Here is a 16,455-nt window from a genome sequence, read left to right as displayed (position 1 = left end):
AATATCTTGGACTTTTTATGGGCTTCTGAGGCACTCTTGACAGACACAGCTTTGAAAACAAACCTAACAAATTCACAATTTCTTGAGCTCCCCCCTGTAGCTAAACATCCTTGATTTCAATTTGGGAAAGCCATAACACATGAAGCGATGTCTGAGGCCTGCTTTCTGGGAAGAGGAAATCGACCATACACGATGTCAACTGAGTTCACTCCTAAATGCAAACCACATTGGGCTGTCGAGCATGATAATAAAAACCCGCTGACCTAGTTTCCTGCAGAACAAAATCCTGTCTTCCCTCCTCCCATTCCAAACCTAAATCTGATCTCCCTTCTTCGGAGAAAGAAATTAACCCTTTCGCCAGAAAGGAAAACTCTAACAATGAGCTTTAACACTTACACAGCATTGCACATCACTATGTATAAACAATAAAAGTATAAATGATAAAGTATGTAAACAATAACTAGGCTATCCCCATAGCTCTGTGAAAAAACAGCATTGCTAGAGGATGACAGTGAGACATGCACAACTCAAAACATCTCTTCCTCCAAAGAGATTTTGAAGTGTGAAACTCCATGCTTTAACCATTGCTTGGCAACTCTTTTCTATGCAAGCATAAAACCTTCAATCATGACGTGGCAGAAGAGCAACAGTGCAGCTGAGCTTTCTGAAAAACTGCTCCATCAAACCGCTCAAAAAAAGTCCATTGTTCTCAAATTCTGCAATGTCAACGTGCAAGTCATTTTCTGGTAGATGAGAGTTGATTATATTCACTCCAAGCGTTTGGCAAAAGTATTCACTTTTAATGGCTTCACTTCCTCAGTGATGCAATGTTTCATTTAAAGGGATGCCTGGGGGAACTTCAGAATGGACACAGAATGCAAATAATAACAGGGCATGTCACAACAAACTCAGCCAAGAAAATACAGATGAGAATTGTCTTGTAGGATGCTTCAAAAGGCAGCACTGGATCATACTCCTACAAAGCAGCATCTCACTGCAGTCAGCCAGAAGTGTTTGCAGAGCCTCAGATTGCTGAGACCACCTTCACCAGTTCACAGTGCAACAGTCAACTGAAGCTTTCAATCATCTGTCAAATAGAGCTTTATTTTTGGAAAGAACAGAGATAAAAAGAATGCTTTGCTTAACTGCTAAACAGCTTTACAAGCAGTATTTTACAATGAGGTGGCAAAAGCACAACCTGCAAGTGAAACTGCTAACAGAGCTCTGTGCTGCAGCCAGCACTTTCATCATCATTACAAGCAAGAAGGCCATGCTGTAAATAGTTTCTTTATACATTGCTCCTCCAGGAACAAAGATAGCTTTGCCTGCACCCAAACAGTATATGAACCTCCAGGTCCTGAAACTACTCCATCATCACATGGTCCATTGGCATCTGCAAGGTGCAGCAGCTGCCTCCTGACAGGCTATCAGTCTCTGGAAGGAGAAGTTCAGAGGCTCTGTTTTGTGAAGGAAGAAGATGCACTTTCATTTACTAACAGGCCACTGGAAAAGAAGACTTAAAGTGACAACTAATAGGCATCCTCTAGCAGTACCATTTCACTTACGAAGTTGCTCTCTCACTTGCTCTAACTGCAGGGAAGCTGTTCAGAGAGGACAGGCTTACAGAGCACAGAGCACCTAGCATGGTGCACTGAACTAATGCTATACCCCTCGGGCAGTTTGAGAGTGAAAAAAACAAAGAAACTGGAATAAATTGGTCTGCAGAAGTTGTCATAACTACATCTGTTTTCTGGATGCTGCATTTTCACAGGTAAATATCATAACAGTTTCTGCTCCAAATGAGGAAGAAAAAATTCGAAGTTCTCATGGAGTCATTACAAAAATGGGTCAGGGTCAGAAGTGTCGTGATGGAAAAAGAGCATCTTACTCATCATCACATATCCCCAGGGGGGTTTGAGTTGTACATGCTTATTTTATTGACAAAAACAAGTTTTAGCTTCTATTGTCTTACAGAGGAAGAGCAGCCTGAATTCAATTCTGGATCACACATCATCTGCAATTCGAGCCAAATCCTATCCACACAACTTTTATTACTGGGAGGATGTCAGAGGCAAAAGACACAGCTGGATATTCAGATCCCAGACTGAGTTCTGCTGTGTTGGCAGTTAGACAAACCAGCTTTTGATTTGTATGTAAACAGAGCCAATCTGAACTGGAAAGTCATTAAGAGGAAACATATTTTACACAACGCCCATTGTACAGTTGCTTTTCCAACTTTCCCTATCCTAACTTTTTTTTTTGAAGACAACTTTGTCTTCTGTTGTCAATTGTTTCAATGCCAATTTCTGGTCTTACTGAAGTGAATGGCCAACTCGTACTCATTTTGATGGGCCCAGAAGGTGGTTCTGAGGAAAGAAGGAAACAAATCCAAGTTTCTACAGTTCCAGTTCTACCATCTATGCAGAAAAATGGACTTGATGGAACCCAAGCACATGTTGTATTAAAGCAAAGAATTTGTAAGTCTGCATAAACAGAAGTATCCTCACAAAAATCCACTGAGCCTTTACAGCACCTCCAGTCCAAACACTGCTATTCCTATGAAAAATAAGATTTTTATCAAGATGCTTTTTTGCAAATCTTTTTTTTCCCATTTTCACACCATCTTTAATTTAAAGAGAGCCAGAAAGGTCCAACCAAATGCTCTGAAATTTTTAGGGCAGGGAGAAATAGCATGGAACTTCCCTCACACCATGATCCTGTCTCAGAGGTATTGAGGACATACTTCTGCAGCTCAGCAACTCAACCCCTTGAGTCTATCACAGAAGAGGATGCTTCCCACCCATCCCTCAGGCACTACACACACTACTTCTCAAATTCTCTTACCGGCTGCCAGAGTAGGAGATGCCTTCTGACTTCAATGGGATTTTGAAACTGAGCTGAAGAAATGAGGATTATATTGCTGGTATTCAGCACAACAGAATATCATGGCATTTTAAGTGGCCCAACTGCCTTCAATGCTGCGCCTTGTAATTGGAAACATTCTGTGCTTTATAAGCCTAATAAAGTTCCCAAGACTCAGATATTGGTTATTCGGTCATTCCTCTGTGGCTGCCAGAACTAGCAAAGTTAGATGAAGGGAACAGCGGTAAAACAACAAGTTTTTAACACTGTGAGACCCCTGGACACACCAAAAGTGTCACAGATAGCCTCAGCTCTCACAGCCCTGTTGTAACTGAGGCACTCAGCATCTTGAATTGTAGCTACAATTAAAGTAATGTTATGAGAACACAAAAAGAAACCACAGCTCGCGTGAACAAGGCAGTAACCCTCAATCCATTATTGTGAGCAAGTTTTTAAGTGTTCTCAGTAAAAGAAAAAAACAAAAAACAAAAAACAACCACACACTTTTTCCCTAAGTAAGCCGAGTCCAAATAGAGATTCAAAAGGTGAATTCATGCTACATTGTTTTCCTGTTTGCTTCTCTTCTCTGAATAACTTAGATACTATTTGGTCTAACTGCTACACTTTAAAGAAGAGTTAACCATTTTACCTTCTCTCCTAGAAGACTCCAGTCTGCCTACAATGATCAGGAAGGCATTTACAGCAGCAGGTTAAAATGAGTGACTAGCAGAGATGGTGCTGGGTATCGCAGTATGGATTATCAAAGCAGCAAACATTCCACAGGCAAAGGGAAAATGCTTGTCATTCTCCATTAGTCCCTCAGAGCATCTATTGGCAAAGCACACTGTATTGTTCCACTGCATAACTGGCAAAATAAATAGGCTGACACAGTTTGTCATGTTTAAAAGCCAACTCTGGGTATAACTTGAAAATAATTTTAATCTGATGACTGTGTTCTTCTGCGTTGGTAGCTCACTTTACTAGCATCAATGAACAAAGTTCACTCAAAATAATGAGATCTTACATTTTGTATTGGAAACCAACAAACACATCAACACATCCTTCTGTGTGGACACAAGTGGTCTCATTACAAAACTGCTCCAGTCAGCATGTCTGTGTTACCAGGATACAGCCAGCACAGGACACTGACCACCAGCAAATTCAGAGTGGGCCACTGAAGCTTCCTTTGCTCCAAGACCACGCCTGTCTTTAATGAACGTAAGGCACTTTTGAAAGCCATGAACAAAAGAATAATAAAAGGCATTTCTGAAGGCACAAACCAGGTAAGAACAAAGAAGTGATTCCTGTGGCTTGTCCTGTTCTAGTGTTCTAGTGATTTCCCTGTCTTCAGCCCTGGTCGCTTTTTTGACTTTTGAAACATAACTTATTATGTTTGACTTGTTTTCTCACTATCAACTTAGCAGTGCTGATGGTTTTTGAGTAGAATCAAATGTCATCAGCTTGAAGGGATGGCTGGGATATTTCATATTTCATGTTTTGGGATCATACTGAAGTTTTCATTCTGCTAAAATAATCTTGAACATTTTTAGCATAAATCTTGACACTTAATATTTTGATTAGAATTCCATAAAGACATTTTGTCCTTTATCAGCACTTCCTCCCTTCCCTCAACACTTATTCAAAACCCTTGGGTTCTCTGGGCAACCTCTTGCTCCTAATCAAATCACTGACATGTGGTCTGACAGGTCTCTGTTGACATGTGAAGGAGAATCCTTCCACGTTTTGAAAAGGACCATTCCTCATTTCTCTGCAGAAGCAATCTGGGGGCCACATCCCTTTAGCACCAAAAGGATCATTTTCCCTTCTACCACAGACCCTTCCCCCTTATTGTACTGCAGGAAAGTTAATTATGCTATGAAGCTGAGAAAGGAGCTGATACACGGAAGCCCCAGGGAAGCTGAAGGGTAGATTTCCTTATAGAGGAAAACATTTAACTTAGGACAAAACAGCCAAACCTAACATACTGCAATACAAGCCTTTGTTTCAGAAAGCAGCTTTCCTGGAAGGCAGACAGACATCTCAATCCCCAGAAGTATTTCCTCTTAAATTATTGCATAGAGCAACACTTACAATAGCAGACCCCTAAAAGCTGATTTCAATGTAAACCTTTTCATAAAGTGCTCCAATGACCTAAAATTATGAGTATAAGCTGCCATGTGGTAAATGTTTTAGAAAGATGTATTGATTATAATGTAAATAAGAGCATGTGGCCAACTATTTTATTACCTTCTGAGAAAGGCAACAATTTCAAGAACACAAAGTAAATAGAAGTGAAATTTGTGCATGGTCTTTACATAAACATCAGGGCAGCCATCTGACTAAGGCTCCTTGCTTTCTTGTGATGGTAAAGAGGGTTTGTATTCAAATATAGATTGATTTCATTGTAATCCACTCTGAATATGCAACCAATTTTCATCTAAGATTTTCTGATCCCCCAATGTCACAAAATCCACACACAAAAAAAAGACCTTTACAGTGCTTCTGGCATAAGTAAGATCAAGAGAACCTGTCATCACTGCTGAAAAACACAGCTCTTCTAGAAGAACTGCATGGCAGCACTGTTAATCAGCACATAGCTTCAGAATTAGCAGCATAACAGAATGTCTAAGTGCAATACCACAAGGAACGTAGGAAGACATAAAGTAACTAATTACCACAATTACTCCAGCAGAATAAAAAACTATTAAATACTGAGCCCAAAATAAAAGAAGGAAAGAAAAAGGATCAGGGAATAATGTAAACTTTCTGATTAGAAAAGCATATGTAGAATAAATGCAATTATAAGAAAAATTCCAGATACATTTAGCAAGATGACACAGGTCTGCAAATGAATGAGTCAGAAACTGGTATGAAATCACTGCCAGTCTTCCCAGGAGACTCAGAGGCCAGGATTTTGTTGCTGCATTTCTTCTGGTCCTCCATTTCCAGGCAGGCTTTCTTAATCGCAGCACAAATTCTCACTAGACAGCTCGCACAGTTCTCACGCACTCAGCACCCTGCATACAAATCCATAAAGCCATCACCAAACAACCCAAGCACAGCAGAAACCAAGCTGGATCAACTGGATGTACTCCTTAACTGTCCACGTGTAAGTTTTCAAATTCTAACCAAAAGGTTGTTACATATTTCGTTCTCTGAAAGGTCTGAGGTGTTTTTGCATCCTTCTCATTGTCCCAGTCAGACACACTCACTATTTCAGGGTATATTTTTCCCATGACCTTACAGACTCACTTCTCTGACATGGGGAGCTTGCAGAAGGAAGTTTGTTACAAGTAAAACACAAGGAAGTGCAATACAGCCTGTTTACCTTGTATGGAAAAAAACAAAACAAAACCAAACCCACACACAAAACCCAAGACCAAAACTAAATAATTTTTATATAGTAAAAAACCCTTTAGAAACGTGAGCTTTCGTGCTGCCTCAAAGAGCTCACAGCTCGCCTGTAATTCTGTACAGGCAGACGTCTTCTCTACTGTGCTCTAACCAGAGCCCTTGTGAACTTAAGTGAAATAATAAGAGAAGTGTATGCAGTGCCATTTCCATGGAAACTCAGAAACAGACGTGATGTTACTTGCTGTAAGTCTCTGTACTGAGTGGAAAATTTTCTACTTTACCCCATTTTTTAGCTATTATTTTCTTTACAGGGTAAACTTGGTTTTTCTGTCACATAAAAGATGCAATTAGTCCTACTTTCTGTCCACTCCAATCACAAACAAAAGACTCAGAAGGCTGCAGTAAAATCTTATCTTTCCATTAACCCAAAACACACATCAGGAAAAAAAAAAAAAGAATCATTTGGGCTTCGTTTTTGTTCATTCTCTTCAGAAAGTGAAAATAGCTTAGAAAACATCTCCTGTTTACACTCTACATTACAGATTGGAAGGGTTTTAGCAGATGTGCTCAACATTAGTGGGAGCTTAACTAACTTTTCTTATTAGATCAATTAGATGTTAATGTTTTCCATAAAGCAGGAGGGAGAGCTTGCTGCTCAGGAGCATCTATGCACAGATTAATTACCTACAGGTAAATATCAAAATCACTGTATTTCATGAACTTCAACTGATTTGTGGGGGCCTCCAATCTCTATAGCTGAAATGTGGGAACAGTACAGGACTGTATTTGTGCAGAAGATTTGAGATGCTGTTAACTGTAACTATATCAAATGCCTATTGAAGAAACGATGCAAAACAGTTGTCTGGTAGAGACTGAACTCGTCCTGCCCTATCAATCCTGGTTCTACTTGAGATAGTCATTGTTTAAGGTAAGAGACTGCTTAATAAGGGCTTGGTCTTTAACACAGATTTCATCACAGACAGACTAACTGAAGGTTTCTCTTTACAGGTTCACATGTAACTCAAATGTCACGTTGATTTTATATCTGCCTGGCCAAATGAGATTACAGAGCACATCAATCATCTTGTCTTTCAGATACATTCCTTTCTACATCTTGAAACTTCTACTCACTCACTCGTAGATTATGCAAAGAGAGGAGGAAACAGCATGACTCAGCTCTGCACTACAATGGCTGGAGCAGATCCAGACCGAGCAATCCTTTGGGCTTTCCTTTCCAAAATACAAGTCTGCAGCTTGGATAATGTAAAGCATCCAGAGCTTGCATAAGCAATGTTAATTGGTAGCATGCCAGCTACAGTCCTTAAGCATTGTACTAGTTCTTTACACAAATGCAAGATTATCTTCTGGAGAGTCAGGAAGAGAATGAAAAAAAAAAAAGCCAAAGGATTTTGATCTTACAGAGTGCATGTGGATGGCAGAACGCTGATGAGAACAGTCTTACAAACTGTATTCCCTAGATATTAATTTCCATTGAAATTTAGCATGTTTCACATCGGACCATAGTGGCAAATACTTCTGTACTATGTGTAAATTAGAGAAGGCGTAGAAGAGGCATAGGAAAGCTACTGACTTTAAGGAATCTGGAACTCTGAGTAAGTTTAAAGAACCTCAGCCCCAGTGCTTTACTTAAAGCACTGAAAATACTTAAAAAAAAAAAAATCAGCATCATCTAAAAATTATTCCTCATCTCCTATTATTTTGCAAACACCTGATCCACAGATGTTTTTCATAAAGTATTTCCATTAGATGAGTTACTGCTGAGTGAATAATGCACTATAAACATGCTTAACTTCTCTGTACAAGCAAGCTCTGAACTAAATTCAGCAAGAACTTCTCTTCAGGTTGGCTCCCTGAATGAACAAAGTTGGATGATTTGATGGTTATCTCACTGCAACCTAACTCTAAATAAATTTCTCATACCTAAACTTGTTTCTCAGAACAACGTCATGCGTCAGTAAAGTTACAACGCGATGGAAAGCACAGAAATGATAGTAGGTAGCAAAGTCCCAGGCTGCAGTAAGTGAGAATAAGCCCAAAAGCAGCAGCTGTGGCCACAGAAACAAAGGAAAAAAAAAAATCTGCTTACTTCTAGAAGGCCTCAGGTAGGCAGGGATCTCCAGCGAGATACCTTCACCTCCATTGCCAGCCCTTAAGTGAGGTCTGGGAAGGGGTGGACCCTGGCTTCACCCCTTCTGGTCACTCAGGTGAACTGCTTGCACCTGAGCTCCCTTGGGTTGGCCCTGCCCTCCCTCCAGGTGCTCCATCACTGCTTCAAGCCATGACTTAGCTTTGCCACTGCAACATGCTAGGCCTGTGCCTCAGAACTCTGGGCAATGACACGGATCTGTCTTTTCAAGCAGTGCATTCGTTAGCAGAACTCACACATTGCTCACTAATTTCATAAATGTGCATATCACTAACAGTGAAAGCACTAAAGGTGAACGATCCAAAGTTATTTCTCTGAAATCACCCTCACCTTTCTACTGAGCAAACCACAGTGCTACTTGCAAAAAGCAGCCCTCTGGACTGTGTGCACTGGGAGATGATTGAGCAGTATCAGGAAACTTGCATCACAGAGAAACCAAACTCAAACTCACAGTGCTTTAGAGCATGAAAGACAAGCAGGCTTCTGGGCTCAGTGTAAATTGCAAAAGAAGGTTTGTTTAATAAACTTATGCTTAGCAAAACTCAACACCTTTTTTCCCTTATTCCCCCAGAAAAGGTTCTGGGTACTATCATATAATTGTACTACAAAACATGAAGCTACCCAGAGTCAGTTCATGAGAAGCAAACGGAAACGTCTCTTTTCATTCCAAAGGAAAAACAACTCCTGTGCTGTTTTCCTAACTGAGCTGAAAACTTGGAGAGAAACCTAAAGCTAAAAAAAGCAAAGAACTCAAGAGGATTCATATTCTGGACTGTGGTTTCTGTTGCCTTAGCTCAAGGGAAAATATGTTCATGGGAAAAGGGCCTGCCTGGAGCCAGGCTTTTTTCAACTCTGACTTTTCTAGTTGGTGTGGCTTTAAAACTGTCTGTTTCTATTCAAGATTCTTCTTCGTAAACAAAAATGTTCTTTATGAATTTCATGATAGATGTTTACAATTGAAACAACTGGTTGTACTGTGTTCGCTAGAAATCACTATTTATTTCAGTAAACATTAACCCCAGATGGGCAGAGATTGGGCAACTTTATAGGCCTTGCAATGTTACCTTCTGAGTTTTACTGATTCCAAGTGTCAAATCACCTTCTATTAATGCAGTTTCAAGTTAATTCCAAAACAAAGAAGTGTCAGCTTTATCACCTACCTCCATATCTAGACACAGCTAAAGAAAACAACACGTATTAAAAACAAACAAACAAAAAACCCATACAGAAATCCTGCATGGCTTCAGTTGAAAGAAACTTACTATCATGTTATTATGGAAGGCCTTTAACACCACAATGCATTTTGTTTTTGGCCAGAACTAAACCAAATTATAAATATAACAGAATCTCACACTAGCCATGTAAGGACTAGCCTGTGAAAAAGGTGACTACAAGTTCATGACCTAAAACATTTACATAAAATAAAATTTTAAGTGAATCAAATCAATGTTATGTTACATTTTACAAAGGTCTTCTACTAATGCCTATATCTGATTCTGAACTATTCACACAATTTAATTTACAAGTAATTGAAGTCTTAAAATAAAACACTTAGAAGCAAGAGAAATACTACACACAGCTTTGCTAGCAGCAGCCTCCTCTGCAAAGACTGAGAAGACATTTCATCCATTTCAGACCATCCCATTAAATGCAATCAACCACCAGCTCACCCACAGATGAAAAACTCGTTGGCAATTAACAAACTACTCAAACATATGAACAAACAGACTCCAAGCAATTCTATTTTTCTGTCTCCCTCAAAATACACCCTCAGGAATTTCTGCTGTCAGGATGGCTTCTGCAGCTAAAGCTGGCAGGATTCCTATTTTATAGAGTGCTCTGATGGCTACCAAAATAACATAGGCACTGCATTGTTTTACAGACAGCACAACTGCTGATGTGTTTATATGGTTATCTTATCATGGAACACAGACTCCAACTATCTGCAACTATGTTATAATCACATGGGAGAATAACTGCAATGTAATGGCACCGCCAATCCTCCAAACAGTTTTATTTTCAGCACAAACTTGCCTCTGGCAATTCAGAGATTTCTTTGTGTCTTGGATAACACTACAAAAATTGCAACAAAGAGTGATCATGTTGCCCAAACACACTGTCCAGACCCCCTAAAAGTTAGTTAGTTATCATTACTTGAAATGCTGTATTAACAGAGTTTACTCTAAGGAGGGTAATCCCTGTTATATTCTTGATTTATGTTCTGAATTAATTAGATTTCCTTAGCTAGTAGTTTACATAAATATCTCATATGATCTTTTTTAACAGTCCTCAAAACAATATATATAGAATGATACGGTAAACGGTCACAGAACATTGAAATTAACTTCACTTCTTGTTTAAAACCAGCATAGAAATAATACTATAAATAAAACCTAGTTACCTGTGATCAATGACTGTTACACTGGACGCAGGAATCCCCAGCAGACAACAACTTTGTTCCAGTTCCTTCTTACGAATCTCTCCTTGATTGTAATAGTTTCCTGCAAATAACACCAACTGTTTAGTTTAGCATGGAGAAAAAAGACATTTACTGGTCAAATAGAAGTTTAGAAGCTGTTGCCCAAGCAGATTGTTCCAGAATTGCTGTTTGGAAGATCTCCCATGTCTTTAGCAGAAGCGTGACTTCGGCTATTACTAAAAGGAGGACAATGGGCTGCTTGGACAACCGGTCTGATTAGACATGGCACTTTCTGATGTCTTTTCCAAACAAGCTCACACCAAAATTTTTAGCGCTTCCTTTTTTGTTGTTATTGTTTGGGCTTTCTGTTTTCTTGTGTTGTATTTTTTTGTGAATTCCAAAGGCTAACTCTGCTTGGGGGGTAGGGGGTGGAGGGAGGAAGGAGCTTTCTAAGGAGCTTTCTCATGTTTGTCTACATGGACATACAGGTTACAAGTTATCCGAATGCAAGTCACCAACAAAAACAAATTGAGCAAGATCTTCTAAACACAGAAGAAACAGCCTTTCCAGTGAGGAGAATAAAACTGTTATCGCTGGCAAATTTCCAGGTTGTCTCTATGAAAGAGGTTAGTGGGACCTTAGTCCACTTTAAAGAGAGGTATTCAAAACAAATCAGTAATAATTAACCTCCTCAGGAAGGGCCTTCACTATTAGGCATGGTACCATGAACTCCCTCCTGTGCTCTTAACAGCACAGGCCCATAGTCAGGCTGAACAGCAAGGCCAAAGTCCTCAGAAAGAAATTCTGGGACAACACTTGGAAAACTTGTCCTGAGTTGCATTCCTTAAGTGATTGAAGTTTATAGTACGCCCTGGACCACTTCTAATGAACAGTAGGCGCCACGTAACACTAAAACTGCAATAGAACACAGTGATAAAATTAAGAAGATTTTAGGAAATGAAGAATTCCAAGATAAAAATCTGTTTTTGAGATGAAGATTTCTCAGAAGTCTGCATCATTCACAGAGGAAATTCCAGCAGAAGTTACAATTGCAAAGAACTTACAGAACCAAAAAAGGCAGGAACCTACTTTAAAGGTATTTTGGAAAAGTTAAAACTTGATAGATACTTGGAGACCAACAGCTAGCAGGGAGACACTTAACCCACTGTCTCCTTTGCTGAAACCTTTTCTTCTCATCTTGTCCTCACATTACCTTTTTTTTTTTTCTTGGAATCAGTCATGCAAAGTCTATGCCACTACTGCAATGGTCCCTTCCAATATGCTACCATGTGCAGGACAATATTTGCAGCCCAATTTTAACTTTGCAGCAACAAAATGATAATAGCTGTGTATTAATGTATGATTTGAGTCTGTACTCAGCTGTCTTGAATTACACTAGATTTTTTTTTATTGTTTTGGGGATGACTCATCTAAATCTACCATTTCTCTAAAGAAATGTTGCAACCTGAGCACTCACCAGCAGCTTTGTATGATTTTCAAAGAGGTGAACAAGAGCCAGAAAAAAACAACTCTTCTTGCAGACTGTGAGTGAATGATTTTATAAGACTGTGACAGTGATTACCTGTGGGTTTGCTGAGGAACACGTCAGCTTGGCAGTCTGCAGTTGGACCACAAGTTCCAGCTTCAGAAGAGGAAATTTAACTGTGTGCCTTCCTCAGATGGACTACATGAGTACTTCATTTTAGATTGATTTCTTGCATGGGAATTAATGATACTTGTGTTTTAACGTAACGTAAGTTACGTTGCAACATAGCACAGTAACTGGTTGCAGGTGATGTTTTCTCCAAGTGGTGCCATTATTCTCAAAATACCCAACTTCTACTGAACTCAAAGGAACAGATCCATTTTCCTCAGCTTGAGAAATATGTCAGGACATTAGGAATATATAAATGCTAACAAGAAAAAACGGGCAGCTACTGAAAGCAAAAACAGCTGAATAGCTAATGCTGCTGGAACTCATCCATTGAGCACTCACAATAGAGAGCCAGCTACTACAGAGAACAAAACACATTTATACAGTTATTAATTCAAGGATTACTCAGTGTGGAGAAGGCTGGTTTTTCCCCTCATAGTGCTGTAATTCTGATTCATTTCTATGGCATTTTGACTGATCTGTGAGAACTGCAAATACAACAATTCCTACGTCATTATTTTGGTTCAGTCTTACAGTTTGCGGAGTCTTTGATCAACTCACTTGTCATCATCAATCATACAAACAATGAGAGGATAAACCATCTGAATCACCAAAAGGCTATTAAGCGGCAGAGAGAAAGCTATTAGCTCAGTGAATGCATTTTCCTATATGTGTTGCTAGTTCCATCACAAAGACGTGCAAGACATGCAACAGAAGACAGTCTCAAGCCCATTTGATGTTTCATGGCACTGAAGCAGAACTACTGTAAAGACAATAAAAAAAAGAATCTGAACAAAATAAAAAAGAAACACAACACTTCTTTGGAAAGTTCTCTATGGCAGCAGTATTTTAATCCTGACAACTGGAATGGCAGAACTGCATGTCAGTAATCTTGTCACAGCTGTGAAAATGCCAAATCCTCAGACTTTTGTCCTTCAGCAAAGACAACTGAAAGCTCTGCACTAAATCTTTAATGGGGAGTATGCAGGGATCATTAAAATCAATGTACTCTTAGACTTCAACAATAGCTTAATCCCTGTCTTCTCACCTAGATAGCCTGTTATGACAGAAAGGTGTGAGAACAAAGAATACAGAAGTTGGCAGTGAACAAACTGGAGATTTCAGAATTACAGCAGTCCCTTTTCCCAAATACAAGCAGCTGTTAGTGTAAGATGTACATCTTTTTAGCCTGAAATACTCCTCTGAACAAACATTAAGACATTAAGTTTTCACCACAGGCTCATGAATTCATGTACAGCAGTGTATGTGGTCTGATAAATCAGTTAACATGAGGCTGCTTCCAACACCCAAAAGAACTGAACAAAGTAATGATAATGAAATGCAAAACTGCAGTGTTTCATTGAGCATAACAGTACAACCTTGAATTCACAGGAAGAACAACTAATAAGGTATCAGTTTTGCATAAAAAAAAAATTATCTCCAGCTTTAGTAGATAACAAGAAAAAAGCAAGATAGGAGTGTATTATGCCGGGAAAATTCTTTGCAAGATTTCTCCTCTGAGAGTCTTTCATTTGATTCAGGCCCAGAAAGGCCTCAGTTCTTGGTGACTGTGCTTCAGAAACAGATGTGAATCAAATGGAGGAGAGTCCACAGGAGTGCAAGGAAAATGATCAGAAGTTTAGAAAATACTGCCTATGATAAGGATTGAAAAAAATTGTGTAGTTTAGTTTGGAGAACACAGGAGAGGCAGACAACAGCTTTAAAAATACATAAGAGGCTGCTACAAAGGAATATTCTGATTACTACGTTCACAGCAGATAAAACAAATAAACAAACAAACTCAGATCACTCTAAATTCAGGAAAAGGTGATGTGAAGAAAAGCTAATGCAGCACTGAAGCAGGCCACGCAACCTCCCTGGAGGATCCGAAGCACAAGCTAGACATTTGTCTCTAACAAATGAAGACACTGTTAGTGTTGCCTTTGAGCTGACTGATGGGCAGCACAGCCTCAGGTTATCTTCAGAGCTATTTTTCAATGATTAGACTGTTTTGCAACCAACATTTTTAGATGCGTTACTGTGAATATATCATGATATCAAAACTGGATCATCCAGAGCAAGTTCTCTAAAAGACCAGAGAACTACAAAATGCAAAAATTTTAATAATGAGTGCTTTTATGCAACTTAATGACATTTCCATGCAGTTTCTGAGTATCTCAGTGCTGCAACATGAGAATTGATTGTGAAACCTTGTGAGTGGTTCAAATATAGATTTTACTACAGCCAACAAAACTGCCAAAAACAGCATTTTGGCTGAAGACCCATATGTGAGGCCACTCTCAGGTGTGTGCAGAATGCGCCCCAACTTAGAATGGTGCCCCCAAACCAAAGAGTCTCAGCAATGCCCACTGTCACTGCAGCAGAAACCCAGAGGGCTGTGAGGATCAGCACAGCGATGACATCACGGTGACATCACACTGTCACACCACGATGAGGCCACACCAACCATGCGCCGATACGTCACTACAGCCCTGCCCGCTCCGCCCACGGAGGCAACCCAGCGCTGACGTCACGAACGAAAACACCACAGCGGCCTCTGCGTGACGCCACGGGCGGGAAGCCTGACCTCCACGGCCAGCGGCACCTGAGGGGCCAGGTAGCCCCACCGCATCCCCGCTCACCTGCGGAGCAGCAAAGCACCGCGAGGCGGGCGCCGGCCCTGCCCAGGCAGAGCAGCGTGGGGGCGAAGAACATCACTTCGTCATCAGGGTGCGCCGTCACCAGCAGAGCGCTGACGTCATCATCCCGCAACACCGCCGCGCTTTCCGCGGCGGAACGACTCCGCAGGCGGCGCGCGGCGCAACGCAGTACCGCCAACAGTAATAGCGGTAGCACCGCCAGCCCCCAGCCCCACGGCCCCGCTGCCATAGCGACAGCCACCGCGCACCGCTCCGCCGGGAAACGGGGACGGGAAACGCGAACGTTCCGCCTCCCAAAAGTTCCCCTCTTCCGCCCTTTTATTGCCCGCCTCGGGGCGGGGTCACGCGGCCGCAGAAACGTGCACCGGGCCCACTGCTTCGGGGCTGCTCTGCCGTACTCGGGCTGGGTGGCGGCATGGCCCGGGAGCATCCCCGTTAGCGAGAAATGGGCCCCTGTGGGACATTAAGAAGTAACAAACGGAGACAAAACTGAGCTCTTCGACGCGTACCTCTGCGTGGCTGTGGGACACACGTGGGCGAAGTGAGACTCGAGAGAGGGGCGAGGAGCATCTCCAGAGTCAGGCTGTCCCGTGCGCAGGTCTGTGCGGCTGTCCTGAGCGCGGCTGCGAGAGAAAAAAAGTTTTGGGACGCATCTCAGGGGTGAATTCAATTGCTGGAGACGTTACAAAGCGAAAGATGACAAGGAATAAATAGGGAAAGGCAACGAGATAAACAGTGGCTTGGAAGCTGTGCTGCTCGAGGCACGGAAGAGCAGTCCGTTATCCCAACCTCAGTTTAAAGAATAAAAGTGGGAGAGTAAATCAGAGGAATCGAGCATCTGGAGAACAAACACCTCACAAAACGGCACCTTCACGTGCTTTTCTTGGATACATTGAAGCGAGCCGTCGGCTGTGGTCGGGTTAAAGACTTCAGCCTGGAGATGTGTTGATGTAGGTATTTAACGGAGTGGAACTCAGCTGTGGTGCTCACTGCGCGGTGCTGCCAATAAAGCGCGTGTTTAATGAGGGAAAGTCGCCTCTTTGCCACGGGCTGAGCACCTGTGTTGTGACTCCGGCTGGAAGCTGTGCAACATGACCACATTTCCTCAATGGGACAGCTTAATCTTGGCTGACGGTACGTGCTTCCCGTTACAAACCCGATAAGGGGATCTATCTGCGGTCTCAACACCTCACGTTTGCAGATAAAACGTGAGAATTTCAAATACCTGACGGAAAAGCCGTCGGCACCAGCGGAGCGTAACACGGCTCGACAGGGAACAGTGCTCATTTTTCTCATTCAGGAGGAAAGGGTAAAAAACAAAAACAAACAAACAAACAAA

The 16,455-nt window shown here is 41.2% G+C and overlaps 1 protein-coding gene across 1 annotated transcript in view; it reads right to left on the bottom strand.

Moving 5' to 3' along the window:
* The window catches only part of PIGL (phosphatidylinositol glycan anchor biosynthesis class L), a 54,976-nt gene extending 39,385 nt beyond the window's left edge, over positions 1 to 15,591 (bottom strand). The window contains exons 1-2 of the mRNA XM_019622038.2: positions 15,099 to 15,591; positions 10,785 to 10,884 (exon numbers count right to left, since the gene is read on the bottom strand). Coding sequence (XP_019477583.1) covers positions 10,785 to 10,884; positions 15,099 to 15,546 — 548 coding nt within the window. The 5' untranslated portion in view covers positions 15,547 to 15,591. The remainder of the gene's footprint in view (positions 1 to 10,784; positions 10,885 to 15,098) is intronic.
* Positions 15,592 to 16,455: the final 864 nt, after the last annotated feature.

This window comes from Meleagris gallopavo, chromosome 21, assembly GCF_000146605.3.
Source record: "Meleagris gallopavo isolate NT-WF06-2002-E0010 breed Aviagen turkey brand Nicholas breeding stock chromosome 21, Turkey_5.1, whole genome shotgun sequence".
NCBI lineage: Eukaryota > Metazoa > Chordata > Aves > Galliformes > Phasianidae > Meleagris > Meleagris gallopavo.
The sequence above is the reverse complement of the archived record's forward strand: the minus strand, read 5'-3'. Positions and strand labels throughout refer to the sequence as shown.